Raw genomic sequence first — 24,799 nt, 5'->3', positions numbered from 1 at the left:
CCACGTCGTCCGATGACTACAGCTTCAGTGCGCTGCAGCTGCAATTTGTTAACTCATGTAAATACTTGAGTGTATAAATTTGTAGGGGTATGAAATGGAACGATCACATAAGCACATTTGTAGGTAAAGCGCGTGCGGTTCATTGATGCAATACTGGGGAATTGCAATCAGTACCAGATAGGACGAACAGGGGATATTGAACTTCTACAGAGCAGGGCAGCAAAAAATGCTCACAGGTTTGTTTGACCCATAGGAGAATGTCAGGAAGGTGTTCAAAGAACTGAACTAACGGACAGTTGATGATAGACACGGATTATACCGTGGAAGAGCAAAGTATCGCGAGGAGACCTACTTAGAAAGTTTCTAGAACCGACGTTACATGATGAATGTAGGAATATACTGAAACCGCCTACGTATCGTAAGTGTAGGAAGCGTGAAGACCAGATTAGACTAAGTACAGCACGCACAGAGGCCTTTAAGCAGTCACAATTCGCACGCTCCATGCGTCAGTGGAGTGGGAATAAGTCCTAATAACTGGTATAGTGGCAAGTTCCATCTGCCACGCACTTCACGGTCGTTTTTACAGTACAGATTATATGCTGCCTATTTTTTGTTTAAATTTCGATTACAAGAAAATGGGCGTCTTGGAAAATGTCCTAAATAAGTCTCCTCTTCATCGCCGTCGCCACCACCACCACCACCACCACCACCACCACCACCACCACCACCACCATCGCCGCCATCATGAGTGTTATGCCCTAGGGCAGGTCTTCACATGTACCTCTCCATGCAGTCCCATCATTTGTTACCCTCTTGTTTTCTCACAACTATTTTCTGTCCTTACGCTGTCCACCACCTGGTATGTTCTGCGTCTTCTTCTTCTTCTTCTTTTCCTTCCTCTTCTTCCATTCACTATTCCCTCCATACTATCCATCAATAAACAATCTCTTCTCATTCAGTGTCCACGCCAATTCTGTTTCCTCATCCTGCTACCTTTAAAATTTCTCTCTGTTCTCCCACTCAACACCATCTCATTTCTCACTGTGCCTGCCTACTTTATCCCCTATCAACACACTCACGTAAAAGCCTCCTGTTATGAAACGTCTCGTTGGCAATTCCTATACGTGTTTTCACCTCCTTATTACTTCTAATGTCGTCCATAATAGCGCGTCGCAGTTATCTAAAAACACTAAATTGTTCTGTATCTTCCTTCCTAGCATTATAGTTGTTCTTACTTTTCGTGCACTTACCACCGGACATTTTGCATTTTTCTTATTATTTCTCATTCCAATTTACTCACGTCTCTTGTTTAATTCTTTTAACATTTCAGTCATACTTTTCTCGCTCTCTGCCAATAACACCATACGATCCGCGAGTCTAAGACATTCTGTTCTCCTAACAACAACCAGCTCCCCTCTATTTAGTTTCAAACGTTTTTGAATGACCTGCTCCAAATATATTTACACACTAGGGAAAATAAACGTATCCCGGAGGAATTACCCCAGTGCGATGGAAATCGATACACATCATGTACGTGTAGGGGCAAATGAATGATTACAGTTGCAGAAAAACTGGATGATTAATTCAAGAGAAAGAGCTTCACAAATTGATAAGTCGATAACGTGTTGGTCCAACTCTGGCCTTTAAGCGGGCAGTTATTCGGCTTGACATTGATAAAGTTAGTGGATGACCTCCTGACGGATATCGTACCAAATTCAGTTCAGTTGGTTCGTTACATCGTCAAAATCGCGACCTGGTTTAAAGAACCTCCCCATAGTGTTCCAAACGTTCAAAATTGGTGAGAGACATGGCAATCTTGCTGAGCACTGTATTGTCTGGCATGTTCAAAAACAAACACGTAGATACTATCTCCGTGTGTGTAGCGTAAATTGTCGGCAGGCACCTCACTTAGTGTCCCGAGCAAAGTTCAAGCCGCCATAGAGACAAAGGGTGGACACACTAATAGGTGTCTGTACACTTACTGATAAGACAGTGTATTTCGAAATGTTAGCAGAGGCCAGAAGTTGGAGCATTTGGCTTTCCGCTTAAAGCTTACGTGCGGCGAGTCGTCGTATCTCTAAAAAGACACACCTCTGGCAACAGTAGTTGAAAGTCGCCTTCAAACTAGCCGTGCTGCGCTCTCTACCTCCGGTTATTCTCGTGGCCGTCAGAGCTGCCGTAGCCAAGACGCGCCCTGGGTAAACGCTGCGAACGTCTGCAGTCGCGCCTAACGATCTGTCACGAATTATGAAATGTATTCGCAGATATCAGTTATAATACGACAACGGCTACACAATTTACTGGAAATGTACAGGATGTTCTGAAATTCCCATCACTAACTGCTAGAACTTGTACAGGGGACATAATACTCGTATTTTAAATTGTAACCCGTCTCCGGAGACGTACGGTATACCAGAACCATTTGAAAACATATTGGTAACGCTGTCACTTTGACAAGTAATTTGTTACACTGAAGAACCAAAGAAATATCGTTTAAGGCCACCGCGAGCACGCAGAAGTGCCTCAACACGCCGTGGCATGGAATCGACTAGTGGCTGAAGTCGCGCAGGAGGGAACTGGCACCATGAATCCTGCAGAGCTGCCCATAAATCCGTAAGAGTACGAGGGAGTAGCGATCTCCTCTGATCAACACGTTGCAAGGCATCCCAGATATGCTCGATAATGCTATACAGTTTACTGGAAACGTACAGGATGTTTGGGGAGTTTGGTGGCCAGCGGAAGTGTTTAACCTCGGAAGAGTGTTCCTGCAGCCACTCCGTAGCAATTGTGGTTTTGTGGGGTGTCGCATTGTCCTGCTGGAATTACCCACATCCGTCGGAATGCACAATGGACTTGAATGGATGCAGGTGATCAGACAGGATGCTTACGCACGTGTCACCAGTCAGAGTTGTATCTAGACGTATCAGGGGTCCCACATCACTCCAAATGCACACGCCATACAACGTCACAGAGCCCCCACCAGCTTCAACAGTCCCTAGCTGACATGCAGGGTCCATGGAGTCATGATGTTGTCTCCATACCCGTACACGTCCATACTCTATATACATTTTGAAATGAGATTCGTCCAACAGGCAATATGTTTCCAGTCATCAACAGTCCAATGTTCGTACCGATGGGCCCAAATGAGGCGTAAAGCTTTGTGCTGTGCAGTCAGCAAGGGTACACGAGTGGGCCTTCGGCTCTGAAAGCCCATGTAGATGATGTTTCGTTGAATGGTAAATTGTAACCCGTCTTGTTGATGGTCAAGCATTGAAATTTTCTGTAATTTGCGTAAGGGTTGCACTTTCGCCACTCTGAGCGATTCTATTCAGTTTCCATTCTTGCAGGATCTTTTTCCGGCCGCAGCGATGTCGGACATTTGTTGTTTTACTGGATTGCTGATATTCCCGGTGCCCTCGTGAAATGGTCGTACAGGAAAATCCCCTTCATCGCTACCTCGGAGATGCTGTGTCCCATCGCTCTTGCGCCGAGTATAATACCACGTTCAAAGTCATTTAAATCTTTATAACCAGCCACTGTAGCAGCAGTAACCGATCTAACAACCGCGGCAGACACATGTCTTACTCAGGCGTTGCCGGCCGCAGCACCATATTTTGCCTGTTTACATATCTCTGTGTTTGAATACGTATTATTATACCAGTTTCTTTGGCAATTCAGAGTAGATGTCACAGTACATCTATTGTTCTACAGTTCCACTCGTTAATAACCAAAGAAACAAAAAAAAATCGATCTTCAGAGACACTGTTTTTACAGGAGGGCCTTTTCCAGAGTGAAATTAATACCTTCAGCTGCTGACTGGCGTTGATATATATCAACGAAGACGGGTGAAAATGCGTGCCCCGACCGGAACTTGAACCAGGGACCTCCTGCTTACATAGGAGTCGCTCTATCCATCTGAGCCACCGAGGGCACAGAGGATAGTGAGACTACAGGTACTATCTCGCGCACGCCTCCCGCGAGACCCACATTCTCACCTTGTATGTCCACACACTACATTCGTAGTGTCCTTTCGGATATGTCCGAAAGAACAGACACCATATCCATATAAATATATTTTCCAATTCGCGCGCGCTGCGTCTCCATGACGCATCTGCTGACGGTGAAGGCACCCTTTCTCGAAGACGTTGCGCAATGGTAACGAAAAGCGTGTGGGAAGGAGTCAAACGTTGTGGACAACGATCTTGATAAAGGCGACCAGCAGCTCTACCAGTAGTGTGAGCTTGGCCACACAGAACACTCTTGTCGGTGTATTCGGCAAAAGTGTACTCAGCAATGTTGCTCTAACACTCACAGACACATGAACGAGACTCGAACCAGTTCAGAGAGGTAGGACAGCCGTCAAATGACACCATACGATCCGACGTAAGTAACCCCCCCCCCCCCCAGTGATTATAACCCTGTTGCATACCACATTAGCGAAGATGTATTTATACGGCTGTAGCACGGATATACGCTTCCATACATGGGTTCCAATTCAAAATATCGTCACTCAGTTCCCTAGAAGTTCTTAACGTGAATTTTGGAACGTCCTGTATCTCTCCAGTACCTGTACAGCTGTTTCCAGAATTAGTTCACTCTGCAGCGGAGTGTGCGCCGATATGAAACTTCCTGGCAGATTAAAACTGTGTGCCCGACCGAGACTCGAACTCGGGAACTTTGCCTTTCGCGGGCAAGTGCTCTACCATCTGAGCTACCCAAGCAAGACTCACGCCTCGCCCACACAGCTTTACTTCTGCCAGTACCTCGTCTCCTACCTACAGCTGTTGTACCACATTCGAAATATAGGGATGTATTTCAGGATTTCGGCGTTGTGCAACTTCGCAGAAACATAGCTGAATTTTCCTGTATATCGTTATCATTAAAACGAAACACCGTTTCTGTCCCCATATCAAAAAGTATTAGGTACTATCTTCATCATTTCAAGCACTACTAAAGTTGCTAGGTGTAGGAAAAAATACTAATATCATACTGAAAACATCGGAGAGAAGCGATAGAATTCCTACAAACAACTTGAAGAAAATAAATTTGGGTACTAGGCCATGTCATTATAAAACAGTGAAACAACTAAAATAACGACATTTCGACCATCGTTTGAACGATCATCTTCAGAGCGAATAAATGCCACGAAATTTCAAATCATCAGCAGCAAAATGAAAGTTCGGTTTGGAAACAAATTCTATTTCTTCTTTCTTATCTTCGATTAATTTCCCGAATTTCTCGTCCGTTTCGTATGTTGCTTTCTTTATACATTTCCAGAGCTTGCAATTTTAGATAGTAACTCATGCCTGCAAACGTCATCTAACGAGCCTACGGAGCATCAAAATACAGGCGCCAGCTCCGGCAAATGTACGTAAGTATAGTGTGATGCCGTGATTATGTATCAATTTGAGGTAAGGGCCCCAGCACCGGAAACGAATGAGTAGAAAGTTAAAAGGGAAAATCGTTATGATACCTCTGACGGTGGAATACAAGTACTGGTACTGTTGTTGTTAACTTTCAAAGGTGGTAGTATGGATCAAAGTAAGAAAAAATGTCCGGTAAACATGGGCTGCAAAATTCATACCTGAGGAGCTATGAGCACTTGTTCAATAGTGGAGATATGTTTTATGCTAGCGAAGACGAACAAGTCCTCACAGCTTTTAAGGTATGCATTTTACAGCTCATGTGTACTGGACATTGTTTTCTTCTTTCGGTCCATACTACCACCTCTGAAAGTTTCCTGCCCTACATCTTAGCTACTTCTTTCGGTCCATACTACCACCTCTGAAACTTTCCTGCCCTACATCTTAGCTACAACACTACCGGTACATACTGTCAGATGTAAGAGGAATGTCTTCTCTTCTGATTTTCCGTTATAGGGACATAACCTCAAATTGGTAACATCTTCATTGGATCTCCGTTTATACACATATTTTACAGACTCCAGCGCCTGTAACTTATACGAGTATACTCTGTTTCCAGACATCGATTCCTATGTAAAACTTCATCAGCTAGGTCCCCTCTACAGACTCGATAACTGTGCAGCATGACGTGTGAAACATTTTGTATGCAGAGTGAATAACATCGGAGAATTGGCTAGAACCCCCCCCCCCTCCTTCTCTCTCTCTCTCTCTCTCTCTCTCTCTCTCTCTCTCTCTCTCTCTCTCTCTCTCACTTCTCAACTATCAACTACCAGCTTTCTTTTAAGTCTTACAACTGATGTCTGATTTCTGGCAGAGCTCTAGATAACATGCCGCTCACTGCATTTTATCCCTGGTTACATCTTAAATTCAGACTGTATATTCTGGTTAAAACTGTCAAAAGTTATTTTCTACGTCTAAAGATGTTATAAATATGAGTTGAATTTCTTCAACCGATCTCTAACGGCTAGCGTATTCTCTCGAAATTGATTTTCCTCTAGCTCGTCTTCTCTAATGTGTTCCATTGCTCTGTAAATATTTTGGATCAGTATTTTCAGCTGGGACGTATGAAAGTGATGGTTCGGTAGTATTCGCACTTATCACTGTTTGCCTTATTTGGTATTGGTGGTACGTTTTTCGTTTAGTCTGAAGATTTATCAGTCACGTCAGCTAGAATAGATGTTGAGGAGTGAAGCAGCAAACGCCGACAGAGTGAGTCCTCACCGGTGCTGATAGAGCCCTCTGGTAGCGAAGCCCTGCACTATAGACAACTGAGTGTATGAGGGACTAGTAGTGACACCTAGCAGCGAACTGCTAACTGAGTGTGTGAGGGACTAGTAGCGACACCTAGCAGCGAACTGATAACTGAGTGTGTGAGGGACTAGTAGTGACACCTAGTAGTGAAGTGATCACTGAGTGTGTGAGGGACTAGTAGTGACACCTAGCAGTGAAGCGATAACTGAGTGTGTGAGGGACTAGTAGTGACACCTAGCAGCAAAGTGATGAACCGTAAAATGGCCGCGAAAATTGAGTGACTTAAATGCCTAGTTGCTGTTTATTTCTTCCTTCTGTTCTCGTAACATATAATGCAAACTACATCTCCAGCGACATTAATGTACGCAGCATGTTACATTCATCATTCCCTCTTTGTAATTTAGTATTACTAAAAGTTTTGTCCACACTTCTAAACATTAAAAATGGATATGTGGCTCGGTATTTAAAAGCAAAAGAAACAGCCATACTAGCAGACAGTCTCTCTCTCTCTCTCTCTCTCTCTCTCTCTCTCTCTCACTCTCTCTCTCTCTCTCCCCCCCCCCCCCCTCTCTCTCATTAACAAAAATACGAAATGTAGGTTCAATTTCCTCTGCGTAGTGAGGTGTCGGAGCTACTGTTACATTAAATGGTACCAAAATAATCGCACGGTATTGTGGGTTAAAGGGGAGCTGTAAGTAAGTTTCTTGCAATGCAACGTTAGTGATATAATAGTACAGCAATAATAGACGTTTGTCATCCCTTTTTCTTATTTTACAGTTTCGCTCATTACTGATGGCAAACGCCTTGCAGAGATGGTAACATTCTGCATCTTCGGCTACGGCCTTTACAATCTCTTTCATTCAACTAGACTTAACCTGTAGAGGTAGTAATATAATTTCTTTTCTGATCCACAAGATACTTTTACAAAAAGTATAGGCAGAGAGGTTGTCATATAACTATTAATAGAAATATTACATGAAACATATGGACGTGTTAGTAAAATCGCCAAGAAATTCCTCTTATTAATGTTAAGTGTTATCTCTTTGATTCAGCATTCAGCTCACATAAAACCACGAGAAATGTCGTTTTTCATACAAAAAAAAAGAGTTTATCTCATTAGTGACCTGTGTCATATCAAACATCCCATTTTGACACTAGAATAATTTGAGAAAAAAGACCTGGGTTCGTTTTTGAAAATTCATTTAGTGAAGACAATGTATTTTTAAAAGGTATTGTCAACTGTTATGAAACTATTTCTTATACAGAATTTATTTATCGCATAGTCAATCATGATACTAAAAAGGACACATTGTTGGCTTATGTGTTGCTATTAATATAATATTCTGCATTTTCTTATGACTTTGAAATAATTACTGCTGTTTCAGCACTGAGAATGTGTGAAATACAGTATGTAATATTCTTTTTTCGAATATTGACTGTTAACTACAAGAAAATGGCAGATGTTTGGGTATTTACGTCAGCAGTATTCAGCACACGAAACAAAACAAAACCTTGTATTTTTTTTTTTTTTTTGCAAGGTTTTTATTTCATAGTTGTAATCCTAGAGATATTAATGATAGTGAGATATATTAAGTACCTTAAATTATATGTAGATGAAGTCTGGTGAAGAAAGTGTGTGAATTAAAATTTAAAATGTTTGCAGCAGCATAATCAGGTTTAGTTTGTAGTGTGGGAGTGAGCTCCACGTGGGATCCGAAGCACGGACCCCACGGGGGTACCCGGCATGCGCCACATGCCAGGGCAGAGGTGGAGGCTAGTGTTTGGAAATCTGAAAATTCCAGCGCCAGCCGGGGATAGAACCCCGGCCCAGCTGGGGCGCATAGCCCCAGCCGAGGCGCTGGAACGTTCCAGAGCCCTTACCACTAGACCACCGAAGACCCCGGCTGTTTCCTGCTCTGGAGTCCAGCTAGTGGTCGTAGAGCACTTCCTGCTGTCCTCCGTGTTTACACCGAGGCAGCAGTGGGATGGTATAACAGGAAGTGTTTACCTGCGTCCGCTGGATGTCCACTTAGCGTACGACTTATTTACCCGGCTGACGTTCGTGTCGCTATAATGTCCTTAGTTGCAATACAATTATTTGCGGGGACCGAATATAGGCCTATGCAGTTACACGCAGTCGAGTCTCATTATTTGAACCTCTGTTATTCGGTCGTGTTGTCAAGACCCATGTAAGAACTTCTATTTATCGAAGAAACCGCATGTGTTCGGTAATTCCATAAACGGAAGCGACTGTCATAACAGACAGCCCCGTAAAGATTTTGTAATGAAGTGTCAGCCGGTACGTAATACTCGATATCTGGAATTGTTTTATAGGTTATTAAGATTATCGTTTCACCCCTATACACTTATAAAAATTCCCGTGTTTTCTCAATAAAGCATAAGCACGGTACATAAATCCATCGCGAAAATGACATCGAAGAAGTACAAGTGTTCGAGTACCACAGAAAAGAAGTGGGTCCTTGAAGGTGTGGAACAAAGAGCAGAACAAAAATAAGATGTAACGTTTCGGGATTCCCTCATAGTCCACTCCAGAAGCACGAAGATGAGTTTGATGACGTCTCATGAGGAGCGAGGAATAAATTCACTCTCAAATAACTACTGTACGAGATGCCTCGCCGCCTCTTGAAGGGTGTCATGGGATTTTGCTGCCGTGGACTTGGCGACCCGTGAGTCAACGCGGTTTTTCTGACCACATACATTTTAGCTGCGGGTTCTCCGACCTTCAAAGGAGGCAGCGACAATGGGGAGGCTCTGCTTGTCGCTTTGTAATAAGAACGCCCCTTCACATTTTATCTAGGCTTAAAACTGTCTATGCACATAGTGCATAGCCGTGTTTTAAAAAATATTTTTTTTACCTTTTCCATTCTACAACATTACTTCCTGTCTTATTTTACGAACTTTTCGTAGGAATGTCGTAAAATTTAAACCTCTTAAATCCACCGAGTCATTATGTGTTCTAAAAATATCTTTTAACTCTTTTTCAACACATATGTGCCTTTTACCTCTTTCACTGAAGAGGCTGATCAACGGATATTTTTTTTTAATTTCAGGTATTGATTTTATTGCATTCTCCTTTAGTGTATTGATCAGAAATTGTAGGTTCAGATTCCTTTGCTATGCCAAACTTCGACAGCATCCATGGTCCTGTGCATGGAATTGATGACGGTAGAAAGCTGACCAAAATTACTTCGAAATAAACTCTCTGAACGCAGATAACTTTGATACAGTTGTGTTAGGTATCGAGGTATTACCTAACGCAACTGAAGCCAAGTTAAGAGTGAATTTATATCGAAATAATTTCGGTCGACTGCCTGTCTTCACCAACTCCACATTTCAGATGGTGTACTAGGATTTTCCATCTGTTGACTGACTATATAGTCTACGAATTCATGATCTTTTCGCCACTGGGCATTTGCTACGCTGTTACCATCCATGCATCAAGGCAGTCCGGTGGAGGATGTGCTCTACAGCATACATGCGGCAAGATAATCGAACTACTTCTTCATCCCTGTATTTCTCCACTAATCCCAGTTCTTCTATGTCTTCCAGAGGCATTGCTTGAAATGAATATTACAACTGGAAATAGATGGCTCGGAGAACACTGCTTTCATAGCTTAATTTGCAGCCATTACGAAGTCTAGCACTGCAGTTTTAAATGACAACCCAGTTATGACATTTCTCCGTTCAGAAAAAAATATTTCACAATTATTTTGACTTTCCTCTGGTAAAAAAGCTAGTCTTCCGTGCTTCAGATATCAACATGCAATGGTGTACAGTTGCTTCAGTTGTTTCGAACGACTCTGAAATGTCCCTCCGTAAGAAGAGATTTATTTTCATACATTTTCTCCCCTTCTTCGTAACTGATCACCAGGATTCATTTGTCGGGAACGGATTTATTATCTATTTTCAAATAAACTTCAGTCACCTTCAAAATCTCTTCGCGCAGCTGCATCCCTGAACTAGTGCCATGGTTATGGGACATCCCAGTAGCTTCCCTTACACTGTGCAGTCTTTCTCATACTTGCGACGTAATCTAAATCCTTATCTCGCAAATCTTGAAATTTCTCTTTAAACCTTCGGAAAACAGGTACTGTCTCCTCTCCGCAGACTCTTTTCCAGCAGTTATGCATTCGTTTCTCAATTTCCACATCTGTTTCATCAGGTTGGTCGATAAACTTACTGTTCAGCAGTGATTCTACCATTTACAATTTCTAAACTGCCGCTGCACCTATTTAGTTCGGAGTTCATGCACAGGCAGTTCGTGTACTTACCACATTTTCGGTGCTCCTGGTACCGATTAGCATCCTTTCCCCTTTCTGTTTCCTTTTCCTTTCCTTTTTCCAACTACACGGACCAGTGACATTATCATCACCGCCTGTGTCCGACGTCAATGTGCAATAACCACTCACAGACAACAGGTGGCAGCACAAGCAGTGTAGGGTATGCGTAATGCGGAAACTCAACGATTTATGTGCCATCCAAAAGCACGCGATCATTGCCTTTCGGGTGGACGCATTTTCGAAACGGCAAAGTTCGTAAAATGTTGGCGTGTTGCCATCCTCAAAGCGCTCCGTGCATGGCGCTGTCCAGAACCGACGCTGAGGCCGTTGTGGTGCCCCACGGGCCACAGATGACAGGAGTTAAAGAAGGCCGCAGGTGAATAACGTGCAACTGCTGAGCAACTGACCACGCACGTGAACCGAGGGGCTACCGACAGTGTCTCCTCAAAGACCACTCGGCGAAAAATGCTGCGTGTGGGTCTCCACAGCAGACGCCTGGTCCACAAACCTATGTTGACTGCTGTTCACCGGCGACGAAGGCTGGAATTTCCACGCCAGTTCTGCGACTGGGCGTCCAGTGCACGGTGACAAGCGGGCTTTTCAAGTGACAGTTAGACGTTGGCGTGTAGGGCGTGATTCACCTGAAAGTGAACACCCTGCAACAGTCGACGGCAGGGTTAAGACAGGAGGAAGGATCGTTATGGTCTCAGAAACGTTATCGTGACACTTCGACGTGATCTCGTCGTTCTGGAAGGCACAGTGGATGAGCAGAAATATCTGTCGGAACCGTTGCCACACCTACATCGAGTGTGTTTGCCCTCGGAATCTACCAGCAGAACAACTGAATGTGTGACACAGCTTGCAGTGTACGTGCGTGGTGTGAAAAGCACCACGATGAGTTTGCTGTACTCCACCGACCACCAAGCTTCCCGGGCTTAACGGAATCGAGAATATGTGGGACAGCCTCGATGAGGCCCTTCGTGTCCTGGGTCCTCAACCGACAAACGTAGCGCAGCCGACTAAGGCACCTGCGTCGGCATGGCTCACTACCTCACTGCCTCCTGCACCTTTCTCAGTTGTCCGCGCTTCGCGTTAATTGTATCCTCCTACAGTGACTCAATGACGACACTCTCCCGTACACGACAGCATCATCAACAGCCGCAGATTGCTGTTCACTCTGCCTGTCACATCATTTATGTCTGTAGAGAACAACAGCTGTCTGTTACACTTCCTGGGACACATTCCTGACGATGCCCTTGTCTCTGATCAACTCTCGCCGTCGAGAACGTACTGGTATCTATTATAGTCTTTGAGCCACTCACATATCTGGGAACCTACTCCGTATGCTCATACGAGGCCCTTCGTTAACAGCGTGCAGTGGAGCACCGTGTCAAAGCCTTTTCTCAAATCTAGGAGAGTGCAATCTGCCTGACACCCTTCATCCGTCGTTCGCAGTATACAACGTGCGAAAAGGGCAAGCTGCGTTTCACACGAGCTTTCTAAGACCGTGCTAGATTTATGGACATAAGATTTTCGTTGTCTAGGAAATTTATTATAATCAGATTCAGAATACGTTCTAAAATTCTGCAGAAAATCGATGTCAAGGACACTGGTCTGTAATTTTGCACATCCTTTCTTTTACTCTTCTTGTACACGAGTGTCACTTGCGATATTTTAAACTGCCTTAGGTTGGACCCATTACAGGTGTAATATTCAGAAGGCAAATGTATATTGATCTCGCTATATACGGGTGCCACTTGCGCTTTTCCCAGTCGTTTGCGAAATACTGCTGGGCAAGAGATAGGCGATAAATGCGAATGAAGTAAGTAAAACCGAAATTGTATTAACGTCCTCGCTGTCGCTGAATCCTTTCCACGCGATGCGTCCTTGAGCGGTTCTAACAGGTAGCAATAAATGCTCTACAAATGAGGTTGACTTTTGTAGTGTTTCTTATGAGTTAATTTCACTGCAGACAGCTCCCATTCTGCATAATATCAACAATATGAAAATGAAAATTCACGGAAGTCAAATCTGGACTGTAGGGACGATGACGTAGAGTCTCCCAACCCATTATGATTTCTTTTTCCTTCCAGTGGTTTTCCTCTCATCGCTGGCTTTACTTTGCTCATCAGTATGTGTGAGTCGTCAGCGCTGCACCCTGTACGCTGATCTTCCAGATAATCACCAAAATACGACAACTGTGGCATCCAAATGATGGCCAGCATCACTTTCCTCGCTGATGCTCGAATTTTGAATTTCTTTCGCGCAGGTGAGCTTGTGTGCTTCCATTTCACGCCTTGTCTTTTCGAGTCGGGTTCACCATTTTGAACGAAAGTTTCATCACACGTTAAAATCTCGATCAGAAAAGCTTCACCTTCACGTTCATAGCACTCTTTGTTTCCTGGTGTTGTTGTGTGAATTCTTTCGGGACTCACGTTGGACTTGTTTTGCTGTACTTAAGCATGTCACTGACAACGTTACGAACTGTGTCGCTACCTATTGCAGCTATTTTGCTATTCAGTTCTACTGCAACACGTCGGCCATCAGGAGTAATGTCGTCAGAGCCGGCTTTAACCGAAGGAGGAGACACTTCAATTGGCCGGTCACGGCGTTTTTCATTTGTCACTCAAGTTAGATTGTTTTTGAACTGTCCTACGTATTTATCCAAAATTTCCGTCGTTCGCACACCTTCGACCACACTGAAAAATCATTAGAGAAAATAGTTTGGCCGTTTTCCACCTTCTGAAAGGGAAAACGCATCGCTGAACGTTGCTCAGTTAATGTGGAAACTTGAACCCGACGCGTCATTATTCATTGCAACATTAAGGTTATAAATAAAAGTTTTTTGTTTGTCAGCCGCCCTCAGCTCATCTCAGTCATGCCAACCTAAAGTCATGAAACTACAAAAATTCTTCCTACAAACTATTCGACTTCATCAATTTGCCTTTGCAGGGGAAAGTCAGGAAGGAGTATGCATTTAGTATTTAATCGGTCATTTCTAGTTGATGAGAAAGTTAAAACAAACAAATAGCAAATCATTGCTTATTTATTTACGAACAACATTTATCAGAGTAACTTTTAACCCAAACCTTAAATGTCATTATATATATGAGACTGCTCGTTCGCACTCGTAGCCGCATCGTCTGGTAAGAGTACGCACTAACACGAATAACAAGAAAATGCACCATAACCTTCATAAGCTGTGCATTCTTCATGCCACTGTTGGGAGTAATTATCACACTTAATACGGTCTTCCGTGACAGACTCCTTTTAGTCTTCAATACACCTTGGGCAGTTCAAAACATGAAGTTGGAATAATAGACAATTGTCAAGGTGATTCGATAAACCCTATGCCAGGCACTTAGATGTGTTTTGCAGAATATCCATGTAGGTGTAGATCCCTCCTTGGATTGTGCCCTGATTGTTGCTGAAGATGATGGCGCAGTTTAATCCAGATTAGCCGTAGAGATTCTACGTTGTTCGTTACTGATATTTTGTCCCTTCTTGGTTTAGTTTGTTTTTCTAACAATGCATTTTTGTACGTAGACTCAAACAGAAATTCTGATGTTTTTGCAGCTTGCTTTAGATGTTCGAAAACCTAAAATTGTGCAGTTCACAAAACGAAAAAACATAGTATTCTATGACTACAACAGATATAGCTCTCATTTCCAATCGGTCAACTCACACAAATACCTCGGTGTAACACATTGTAAGGATACGAAATAGAAGCAGGACTGAATAAAACTTAAGACGCGTTCATAGGATTTGTAGACCTGGAGAAGCGTTCGACAATGTAAAATGGTGCCAGATCGAAGTTCTGAAGAAAATAGCTGTAGGGAGGGACAGGTAATATATTCGTACAAGACCCAAGAGGAAATATGAATGGAAGACCAAGAACGAAGTGCAAGGATTAAAAAGGAAGTAAGACTTTGATATAGTCATTCGCCTCTACTGTTCAATCTACGCATCAAAGAAAATAAGAGAGAGGTTCAAGATTCAGACTGAAATACGGGGTGAAAGGATATCAGTGACAGGATTTGCTGATAATATTATCCTCCTCAGGAAAGTGAATTACTACAGGATCTGATGAATGGAATATACAATATGAGTGTAGAATTTGGGGTGAGAGTAAATCAAAGACAAAAGTGATGAGATGAAGCATAAACGGGAGCAGCGAGAATCTTTACATTGATGATAACGAAGTAAGAAATGGAACCATCACATTGTCTCAGTCAAAGGTAAAGATGGTGGCGGACTGTAATTCACTGTTAGAATTAAAGGGAAATATAGTCAGTGCACAAAGATGATCTTTTTCGAACTATTGGTGTGACCCATACTCTAATATTGCTCCAGTGTTTGGGACCTGACCCATATACGACTAGCAGGGGATACTGAACTGTTCATAAGAAAGTCAGCACGAATGGTTACAGGTTTGTTTGGCCCACAGGAGAATGTAACAGAGATGCTGAAGAAATTGACAGATGCCTGAAGATACACGTAAGCTATCCCGAGAAAGCCTACTTGCAAAATTACTAGAACATACCCTAAATTTTGAATATGCGAGGTGTGTTCAAAAAAATTTCAGAACATTCGTAATTTCGCGCCAAAGGCGTGTTGGGGCGAAATGCAGTTGACATCCCTGCACACGCGTGTGCTTAATGTGTAACTGCGGGAAGTTTCATTGTTGTATGTCTGTAAGCTTATTGTACAGCGCCGTATTGAGTAGAACGTTGGTCGCACAGTTGGCGAACTTCGAGAGGGAATAGAGGAGCAATGCGCCTGCAATAAATTTTGCGCGAAACTCAAGAAAACCGCCGCTCGGGGTAGCCGCGCAGTCTCAGGGGCCTTGCCACGGTTCGTGCGGCTGCCCCCCGCCCGAGGCTAGAGTCCTCCCTCGGGCATGGGTGTGTGTAAGTAGTGCAAGCCTAGGGACTGATGACCTCAGCAGTTTGGCCCCATAGGAACTTAAAAGCTAAACACAAGAACACCTTTACATGCACACACCAAATGATGCAGAAAGCCTATGGTGATGAGTGCTTAAGCCGTACTCGGTGTTACGCATGGTTCACACGGTTGAAAAACGGCCGGACGGAAGACGACCCTCGTGCAGGACGTCCTTCGACTTCTGCCAACAACGCTTGTGTCAGGAACGTCAACGAAACTGTGCGTGCTAAACGAAGACTGGTTGTCCGAGAGATTGCACAAGAATGTAACATTGCAGTTGGATCGTGAAATCCTAATACAGCATCTTGGAATGTATCGTGTTGCCACCAAGTTCGTGTCACGGCTCATGAGTCAAGAGCAGATAGACCTCCGCCTCGCAATCTGAGAAGAGCTTTAGGATCACCCAAATGAGAACGAGATGTTCCTTAAGAAAATTACAACTGGTGATGAGACGTGGGTCTGCAGTTATGACGTTGAGAACAAGGTTCAGTCTTCACAATGGGTAGGGAAATGTTCTCAACGATCAAAAAATAAAAAGCTTGTCAGGTCAGCTTGGCCCTTGCAGACTTTTTTTTATTTCCAAAGTTGAAAACCAAGTTGAGAGGACGAAGATTTGTAACGATAGACGCGCGGTCCAGCGAAAGGCGAACCAAGTCTGCTCCCGGAAGTGGAAACTGTGTTGGGAGCGGTGCATCAGTCGTGAGGGAGATCATATACAAATAAGTGGAGGTAAGCGTAGTGAAGTTCCAGAATTTTTTGAACAGACCTCGTAGACGAAAGGTAGTGAATACTGGCAACTGGTCTGCAAATGTTCGTACGGTTGCGTTCGCTTCCATTCGCTGCTGTGGAAACTGGGCTTAATAATAATATTCCCGCTGTGAGATGTAATTGGCAACTCTGTAAACGCTGAGCTGTGCGCCGCTTACAGCCCAGGCAAAATTATTCTCGGAGGGACACATCATTATCTCCTTCGTGCCTAAAGTTGCTTCGGCCAAACTCCAACTCAATTGCCAGGCCGATACCTCGTTATCCTACTCCTCTGCAAGTAACACTTCGTCTGAAACCATCTGTACGCTTATGTAGGTTAAGACACTGCAGCCACTCATAATGGTGGGTCCACGTTTGCGAGTAACTGACGACAGAAGAAATTCTGAGTTTTGTGTGACACTCGGTAGCATTAAGAAAGCTGAGTGGCATTAGTTGGTTGTGAGGTGTAATGGAAAGGATAATAGCTTCACATGTTGTGTACGGATACCGAGATTTAAAAGCCTGAAGTCTTCTATTGCAGAAGTAAGGAGCGCAACAATCAAGTGATTTATAACCAGTAAGTGTACACATTATTGCTCGGTTGATTTTAATTGAGGTTGCAATGTGCTGGTCAAGCAAGTGCCGTACTGTAGAGAGGTTGAGCAAGAGGAGCGATTTTGTAACAAGTGTTTATCCTTATTTTGGATAGTGTGCTTTCTTATCTTAGAAGTAGTTGTGGGTAGCACTTGAAATGCATCACGAATTCCTTCGTCATTCAGTCTAATGTCGCCCCCCACCCCCTCCACACACACACACACACACACACACACACACACACACACACAGTAACAGTAACTAAATACCCTCCACCTCTCATGATTTTAAAAATAAAAGTGTTCCTAGAAAAGTTGTTCACTCTACAGTTTATTTATGTGACAAAGTCAGTGATACTGTGGGGGGGGGGGGGGAGAGGTTGGAGGGAGAGGGAAGGCCACTGACGGCAGGGTGGGGGGGGGGGTAGGGCAGGGGGTACTGGCAAATGTCTGATTGCACTCAGGAGCAATGGTCTAAGAAAGGCTGGGAACCACTGTTCAAGTGCCTGTGAATGTGTACTGAACATAAATGTGGAAAACTGCAACAACTCACTTTTTGAATTTATTTTAATTCGAGTTAACTAGTTTTGGTGCCGTTTCAGGATCATCTTCAAATGTGGCGCACAGAATTCGCGTCTTTATTTCTTTAGAGTGAATCTGGGTACTGGCTCTCTGACAAGAAGACAGAGAACTCTTTAATGCATCGCCACGAGCGGCAGTTCCACGGCGACATGTATCGGGAAACAAAACCTCCTACTTACCGTGGCAGCGTGGGCGGTATTGCAGTTAATATCCATCTGGCAACTTGCGTTTTAGTTGTCTGTTGGCCACTGGTCAATCTCTCTTCATTGTAAATATAAATACGAATTGTCACCATATATCACCAGCATAACGTTTACTACAGATGTACATTACAAAGATCTTCACTTGAAAATACAGCATACTTTGCTCAGAAACAATTGTTTTGATTTTTGTGCGTATAACACGACGGCGTGCTGAGAAGATAATGACTCGGTCTGTTTTATTTGATAAAGTCAGTAACATGCTACATCTTTACTATGGATATCTGCAGCCCTCTGCTGTTAGAGAGCTCCGATTTTTCGTAACATAGCGGTGTGTGACGTGACTATGTTTGTGGGTGAGAAAGAGCTCACAAAACTAAAAGCACGAATTCGAAGACTTCGTCCGCATGTGGAGCACACTCTCCTTAAGCATGGCAGTGCCAAGCTACACACGAGCGCTGCGGCATCTGCAGCAATCCGACGTCCTTGGTTCACTGCCATCGATCATCCTACACAGAGTCTCGATTTTCGTCTTTGTGCAAAACTAAGAAAACCTTCGAGGACTTCAATTGTTTCAAGCGGTGCAAGCAGAGGTAAGCTTGTGGCTCTGTTAACATAGTCAAACAATATACTGTGACGGTATCAACAAAATAGTATGTATTTGGGGAAATTGTGCTGGTTTCCAGACTGAGTGTGTTGAGAAATAAATTTATAGACGTGAAGAATACAGATGTAGAATGTTAATGAAGTTTGTTTTATTTAAAAAGCGTTGCAAGTTTTCACATAAAACATCTGTCGACATTACTTTTCAGTACGTCCTCGTACAGTGGATGTCTGAGAAAATACGTACATTGATCAAAATAAGTGTTGACATAAATGCTGTTAACAGCACTAGGTTCAAAAAATTTTAACTGTATGGCAGTTGCAGATTAATTTTATTTGCAGCTAGCGCGATTATATGAGTGGAATATTAGATTTAATGGTGAGCATTTACGTAATTTTTAAGCATTGTCTGTATTGTCATTCTTCCTCTCCAAGTGCCTCGTCCTCCAATAACACTGCCGATCGGTAGCATGATCTGTTGTCCGTCCATGGTTTTTCGGAACATTGATTCAGTGCTGAACCCAAACTGCTGGTTTGAGTTATTTCGCCAGGATAATTCTGTGCGTCGTGGATCACGTATGCCATTAATCTTTCAAAAAAATGGTTGAAGTCGCTCTGAGCACTATGGGACTTAACATCTGAGGTCATCAGTCCCCTACAACTTAGAACTACTTAAACCTAACTAACGTAAGGACATCACACACACCCATGCCCTAGGCAGGATTCGAGCCTGCGACCGTAGCGGTCGCGCGGTTCCAGACTGAAGCGCCTAGAACCGCTCGTCCACACTGGCCGGCCATTAATGCTTCCTTGAATTATTAATTTCAACAGGTTTTATTTATTGTTGCGGAATTGCGCTACCAAAACAATCGAGTTTTGCTCTCTGGATGCTGTTGAGAATTTCTGCGTCTTCGTACCGCCATATTTTTGTCTATATCCGTCGATGGTATCCTTAATATTTTTCGACATGATCGCATTTCAGATGCCTAATACAGTCCATGACTCAGCTCCATAGAGTAGGACACCGAACGTGTAACATCAAAGTAGTCGAGTGCGAATCCTAATGACTGGTCTGAAGGTTCTCAGCAGTCGCCGCGGACTAAATGACTGCCGGGGACTTGGTGCATTGGCTACAAGTTTCCTAGTAATTCTGGAGATTTTCCTTTGGACTAAGTACGAAGTCGTTCTTCTTTGCTTAGATCGTGCAGGCTTCAGACTGTTTGTGTTACTATGGCTACCATACTAAATGTGTGTCCATCACCATATCAATAGATATAATGAAACGGCGGCCATCTTTCGTTATGTCTTACAACGAGATTTCTCCAGCGGTAGGATCGACTTTTTGAAACCATCTATACGGTTATGTAAGTTAAGCACCCAAGTATCACACACTGCAGCCTTTCATCCTGGTGGGTCGACGTTTGCGAGGAACTGACCAGAAAAGAAATTCGGAATTTTGTGTGAGACTCTATAGCATGAAGAAAGCCGAATGACATAAGTTGGTTGTGATGGTAATGGAAAGGATACTGGCTTCACATGCATGAATCTCACCAGAGAAAGAAATCTATTTTAGGTCTTTAGCGAAGTGACATTGATAATCATTTTCATTCAGTTGATGTAAATATAATTTTTTTTTATTTCCACTCCTCGGTCACGTGATTCAATAGTGATAAGAACTTCTTCATTTGGTCTAGTTTTTCTTCTTATCATCCCTTCTCCACTGGAAATATTTGTTCGTGAACTTTTACTTATCTTCATGTATCAATTCCGATTCAATTTCTCCTGTTTTTATGAGCCTGTATTTTCGTCTACGTTATTGTGTTCATTATATCGATTTCTCACTTTGCTTGAATTTTATTTTACTTATAAAACCTTCTCTCATTTAAATCTTCATCTACACTATTATTTCCATAGTGCACAAAGAATTTAGGTTATGTTTTAAATATTTGTATGTCGATTATCATGCAAAAAAGGCACGTCTTGTAATGAAAAATACATTTTTCACACTAATGCACAGTCAATATAAATAGATGATTTCGTCTTTTGTTTTCTAATTAATATATCGGAGTTTTGAAATAATTGAATAGTCAAATAGACAGGTATAATAAAATACACATTCACAAAAATTTCGATTGGAAGAAGAATGATATAAAGAAAAATTAAACAGATGGAAAAGTTCATACGGTGATTAAAACGATGTGACAAAGGAATGGAACGAAAGAAATTACATTTAAACCAATAAATTGAGTAAAAATAGGCAACAAAGTCATTTCGATAAAGATTTAACAATAAAAGAAATTATTGCACCTGACGAGGCATGGTTAAGCTTCTATCCTAACCATTATGACACGTAACCAGACTATGGAATATGACTTCCTTACCGCTATCATCACGCAAAATTCGGAAATCTTTTCCGTCAGTTACTTGCGAACGGAGGCTCACCTGGGGTCTGATACAGGGGATATAAGTTACACTACCGCTTATTTGGTTTCAAAAAGTCGATCCCACCGCTGGGAGCTCTCCTTGTTAGTTTTAAGAGTAACAAACGGCACGTTTTGAAAGAACAGTAATGTCGCAGTCCAATAGCGCCAACTAGCGGTGGCCCCTGCAAACTTGAAAGACGACTCTAGCAACGGCAAAGAAAATTTTACTGTAGCAAGTAACCTGGCAACGCTACACACACATTTAGACAACTGAACAACTACTAAATAATAATGAAGTAGTAATAATAATAATAATAATAATAATAATAGGTTCGCAGGAGAGCTTCTGTAAAGTTTGGAAGGTAGGAGACGAGGTACTGGCAAAGCTGTGAGGACGGGACGTGAGTCGTGCTTGGGTCGCTCAGATGGTAGAGCATTTGCCCGCGAAAGGCAAAGGTCCCGAGTTCGAGTCTCGGTCCGGCACCCAGTTCTAATCTGCCAGGAAGTTTCAATAATAATAATAATAGGTCCAGTCACATTAATGTGACCAACTCCTATTTTTGACGTCAACGTGTAATAACTCATAGACGCCAGGTGATAGCATTAGTAGGTGATGAATTGGGGGGGGGAGGGGGGAGGAGCTGGGAGGCTAGAAACAGTGAAGTCGTTGTCATAATGCGTAAAAGGGGCGATTTATGTGACGTCCAACAGGGCATAAACGTTGGCTTTCTTCCCAAGGGTGGAAGCATTTCCGAAACGGCAAAATCTGTAATCTTTTCACATGCCACTGTATGTAAAGTAAACCGTGCGTGGCAAAATCTCGGTATTCTAATCCGGTTCCGAGGCAACTGTGTTGCACTACGGGCAGTAGGCGGCACAGGTGAGCGATAGCTGCAGATGTGTGTGCTGGCGAATAGACGTGCAACTTCTGTGCAGCTGTCCGCCCAGACGAACCAAGGGCTGCCACCAACGTTTCCTCGACAACGTATGAGCTTCCGCAGTAGGCACCTGGTCCCTGCACCCATGCTGACTGCTGTTCATTGGCGTTGAAGGCTTGCATTTGTATGCCGGTACCACAACTGAAAGTCCACTGAGTGCTGCAGGTGGCCTCTCCATATTAATCACATTTTATGCTCCATCGGACAGATTTCCATTGGCGTGTAACGTCTGAAAGCAAACGCCCTGCAACCCTGAGGGAGCGTTATGGTGTGGGCAATGTTTTCGCGGCATTCCCTGTGTCATCTCGTCATTCTGAAAGGCACAATGGATCAACCCTAGTACGTACCTATCCTTGGAGACCATATCCACCCTTAGATGCACGTGTAACATAGCTCGCAGTGTATGTGCGTGGTTCTGAAAGCTCTAGGATGAATTTACCGTACTGCCCTGACCGCCAAATTTCCCGGCTTTAAACCCAATCGAGAATCTGAGGGGCCACCTCGATCAAGTAGTTTGTGCCACGGATCCTCAATCAATAAAATTGTATCGCAGCTGGAGAAGTACTGGAGTCGGAATGGCTTCTTATCACTGTCATTGCCTCATCGACACTATTCCTGTACGTCTCATGCTGCAAAAGGCGTTTATTCGGGATTGTAACACGTGGTCACATTACTACGACTGGACAGTGTAATAATACTAATAATAATAATAAATTTCGCGTATGTCAGTTCCCTGGTTTAAGTCTTTCAATTGGACGGCACTTTGGCGACTTGCTTATCATTAACGTACACCAGTTGTCCAACCGCGGAAAGGGAATCGGCAGTTTAACGTGGAATCAGCACCACGTGTTGTTTCTACCGATTCCCCATATCATTGAGAGGTGAAGGCTGGATTAAACGCAGACTGAAAAATTTATTGCTTCAACCGGGATTCGATCCCGCGATTCTCGATTTGCAGCCACGCGCTGTGCCGGTAGACCACCAGGTCCAACAGTTAAGAGATGGTAATCGAACTGTATTTGCGGAGTATTTCGTCGTATTTTACGTCAAGTAAATGTGCTGTGGTGCAAGCCAAAGTAAATTTATGTTAAGGGCATCAATTTCTAATCCAGAATATGTGCAGCCAGGACAGTACTGTAAGTGGAAATCGGACATTCATGCTCTAAGTGAAAATCAAACGCTTCCATCTTTCGTAACGAATTGCTATAAATCTAGAAAACAAACCAAAATTGTAAAAACATTTCATACAAGACTACTGACAAATTTTTATGAGTACAAATAACCGGGTATGGTAATATGCATAGGGTGGATGAAAAGTAGTGGCAGTTGGGTTATAATTCATGCCAGACTTCATTGATAAAAATTCACTTTATTACATTTGCGTCTCGCGTCTCGATCACTTTCCACACCCACATGAAAGATTTCATACACTGTCAGTGCATCCATCCGTGATGATGTCTCGCTAGGACCGCCATATGGTGTCTTATCATTTGCTGTAACGCGTACTACGAAATACGTGGTTCATTTGGGCGATCAGGTCATAATTGGGGGGACTCTACCGGATGAATACGGTGGATGTTCCAGTATGTCCCGCTGCCACATACCCGGAGCTCCTGCACAGGGCTCGTCGTTTGGCGTCGTGCATTTTCGTGAAAGTTGGTGGAATGCAGCGCCGGAAGCAAAGATAGTTGCGCGCTCCGACCACGTGCCTGCCCTTTCAGTCTTGACCCAAGCAAACTTACTATTAAGGCACTTGAGCAAGCCTCTCCAACTTTGAGATAGTACACACCGCAACTGACTCAATCACGACCTATGCCGCTGACTTTACTACTTCAGCCCACCATCTATCAGCAACAGAAAGCGTTCGTACCAAATGACTCACATCCTTCATGTTGCAGCATTGTGCTACTACTTTTTATCCAACACATGCAAAGACGCATGTGTGAGTACTTGTTATCTCCCATCTTGGTAGTTGCCTAGTTATTGGTAGGTTTTGAAGTGCGTTATCTATACCGGGTGTATCAAAAACAATCATCCGATCTTGGCCGTCTATATTTCTGGAACTAAGAAACATATACAATGAATTTTGTTTTTTGATGAACGGAAAATGAAAAAGATTTTTTCATCCTTTTCATTGGTGTTCAATATGCATTCTTGAGATGCACGGAATGTGTCAATGCGGTGTTCAAATTGTACCAGCACTGCAGCAAGCATGTCTTGAGTTTCCACAGGTGCTGTTATGCGATGTCTCAGTTCATTTATTGCTGTTGGTAACGTAGGTACATAAAGAGTCTGTTACAAAACCATACATATATAATCACATATGGTCGGGTAGGGTGACCTTGGAGGCCAGTAATCTAAGGCTGAGTCATTTAGTCCAGTGTGACCGATCCATCGTTCAGTAATCGTTTGATTTAGAAATTCCCGCACTTCCAGATGCCACTGTCGCGGTGCTCCATCCCATTGGTAAATGAAGTCGTTCGAATCAAACTGTGGGAAAAGAAAGTTTTCAAGCATATCGAGATATATGCTTCCTATAACAGTGTTTCCGGCAAAGAAAAATGAATCTTACACCTGTTCCCGTTAAACTGCAAAAAACACATTAAATTTAGGAGGGTCTATTTTATGTCGTACAGCTTCATGCGGTTGTCCCGTACCTCATATTGTCACATTACGACAGTTCACCTGTCCGTATAAATGGAATGTGGGTGGCCTCGCTCGTCACTAAACACTAACTGTGGGAGAAAACAGCCATCCTCCACCCTGCCGAGAGTGAAATTATGGAACTTCACAC

At 43.2% G+C, this 24,799-nt stretch overlaps 1 protein-coding gene across 1 annotated transcript in view; it reads right to left on the bottom strand.

Moving 5' to 3' along the window:
* Positions 1 to 656: 656 nt before the first annotated feature.
* Positions 657 to 24,799, bottom strand: part of LOC126209787 (uncharacterized) — a 103,727-nt gene continuing 79,584 nt past the window's right edge. The window contains exon 2 of the mRNA XM_049938926.1: positions 657 to 758. Within this exon, the coding sequence (XP_049794883.1) occupies positions 657 to 758 (102 nt within the window). The remainder of the gene's footprint in view (positions 759 to 24,799) is intronic.

The sequence above is a fragment of the Schistocerca nitens genome, chromosome 10 (genome assembly GCF_023898315.1).
Source record: "Schistocerca nitens isolate TAMUIC-IGC-003100 chromosome 10, iqSchNite1.1, whole genome shotgun sequence".
Taxonomy (NCBI): Eukaryota; Metazoa; Arthropoda; class Insecta; order Orthoptera; family Acrididae; genus Schistocerca; species Schistocerca nitens.
Note: the sequence above shows the minus strand (reverse complement) of the source record. Positions and strands in the feature narration are given on the sequence as shown.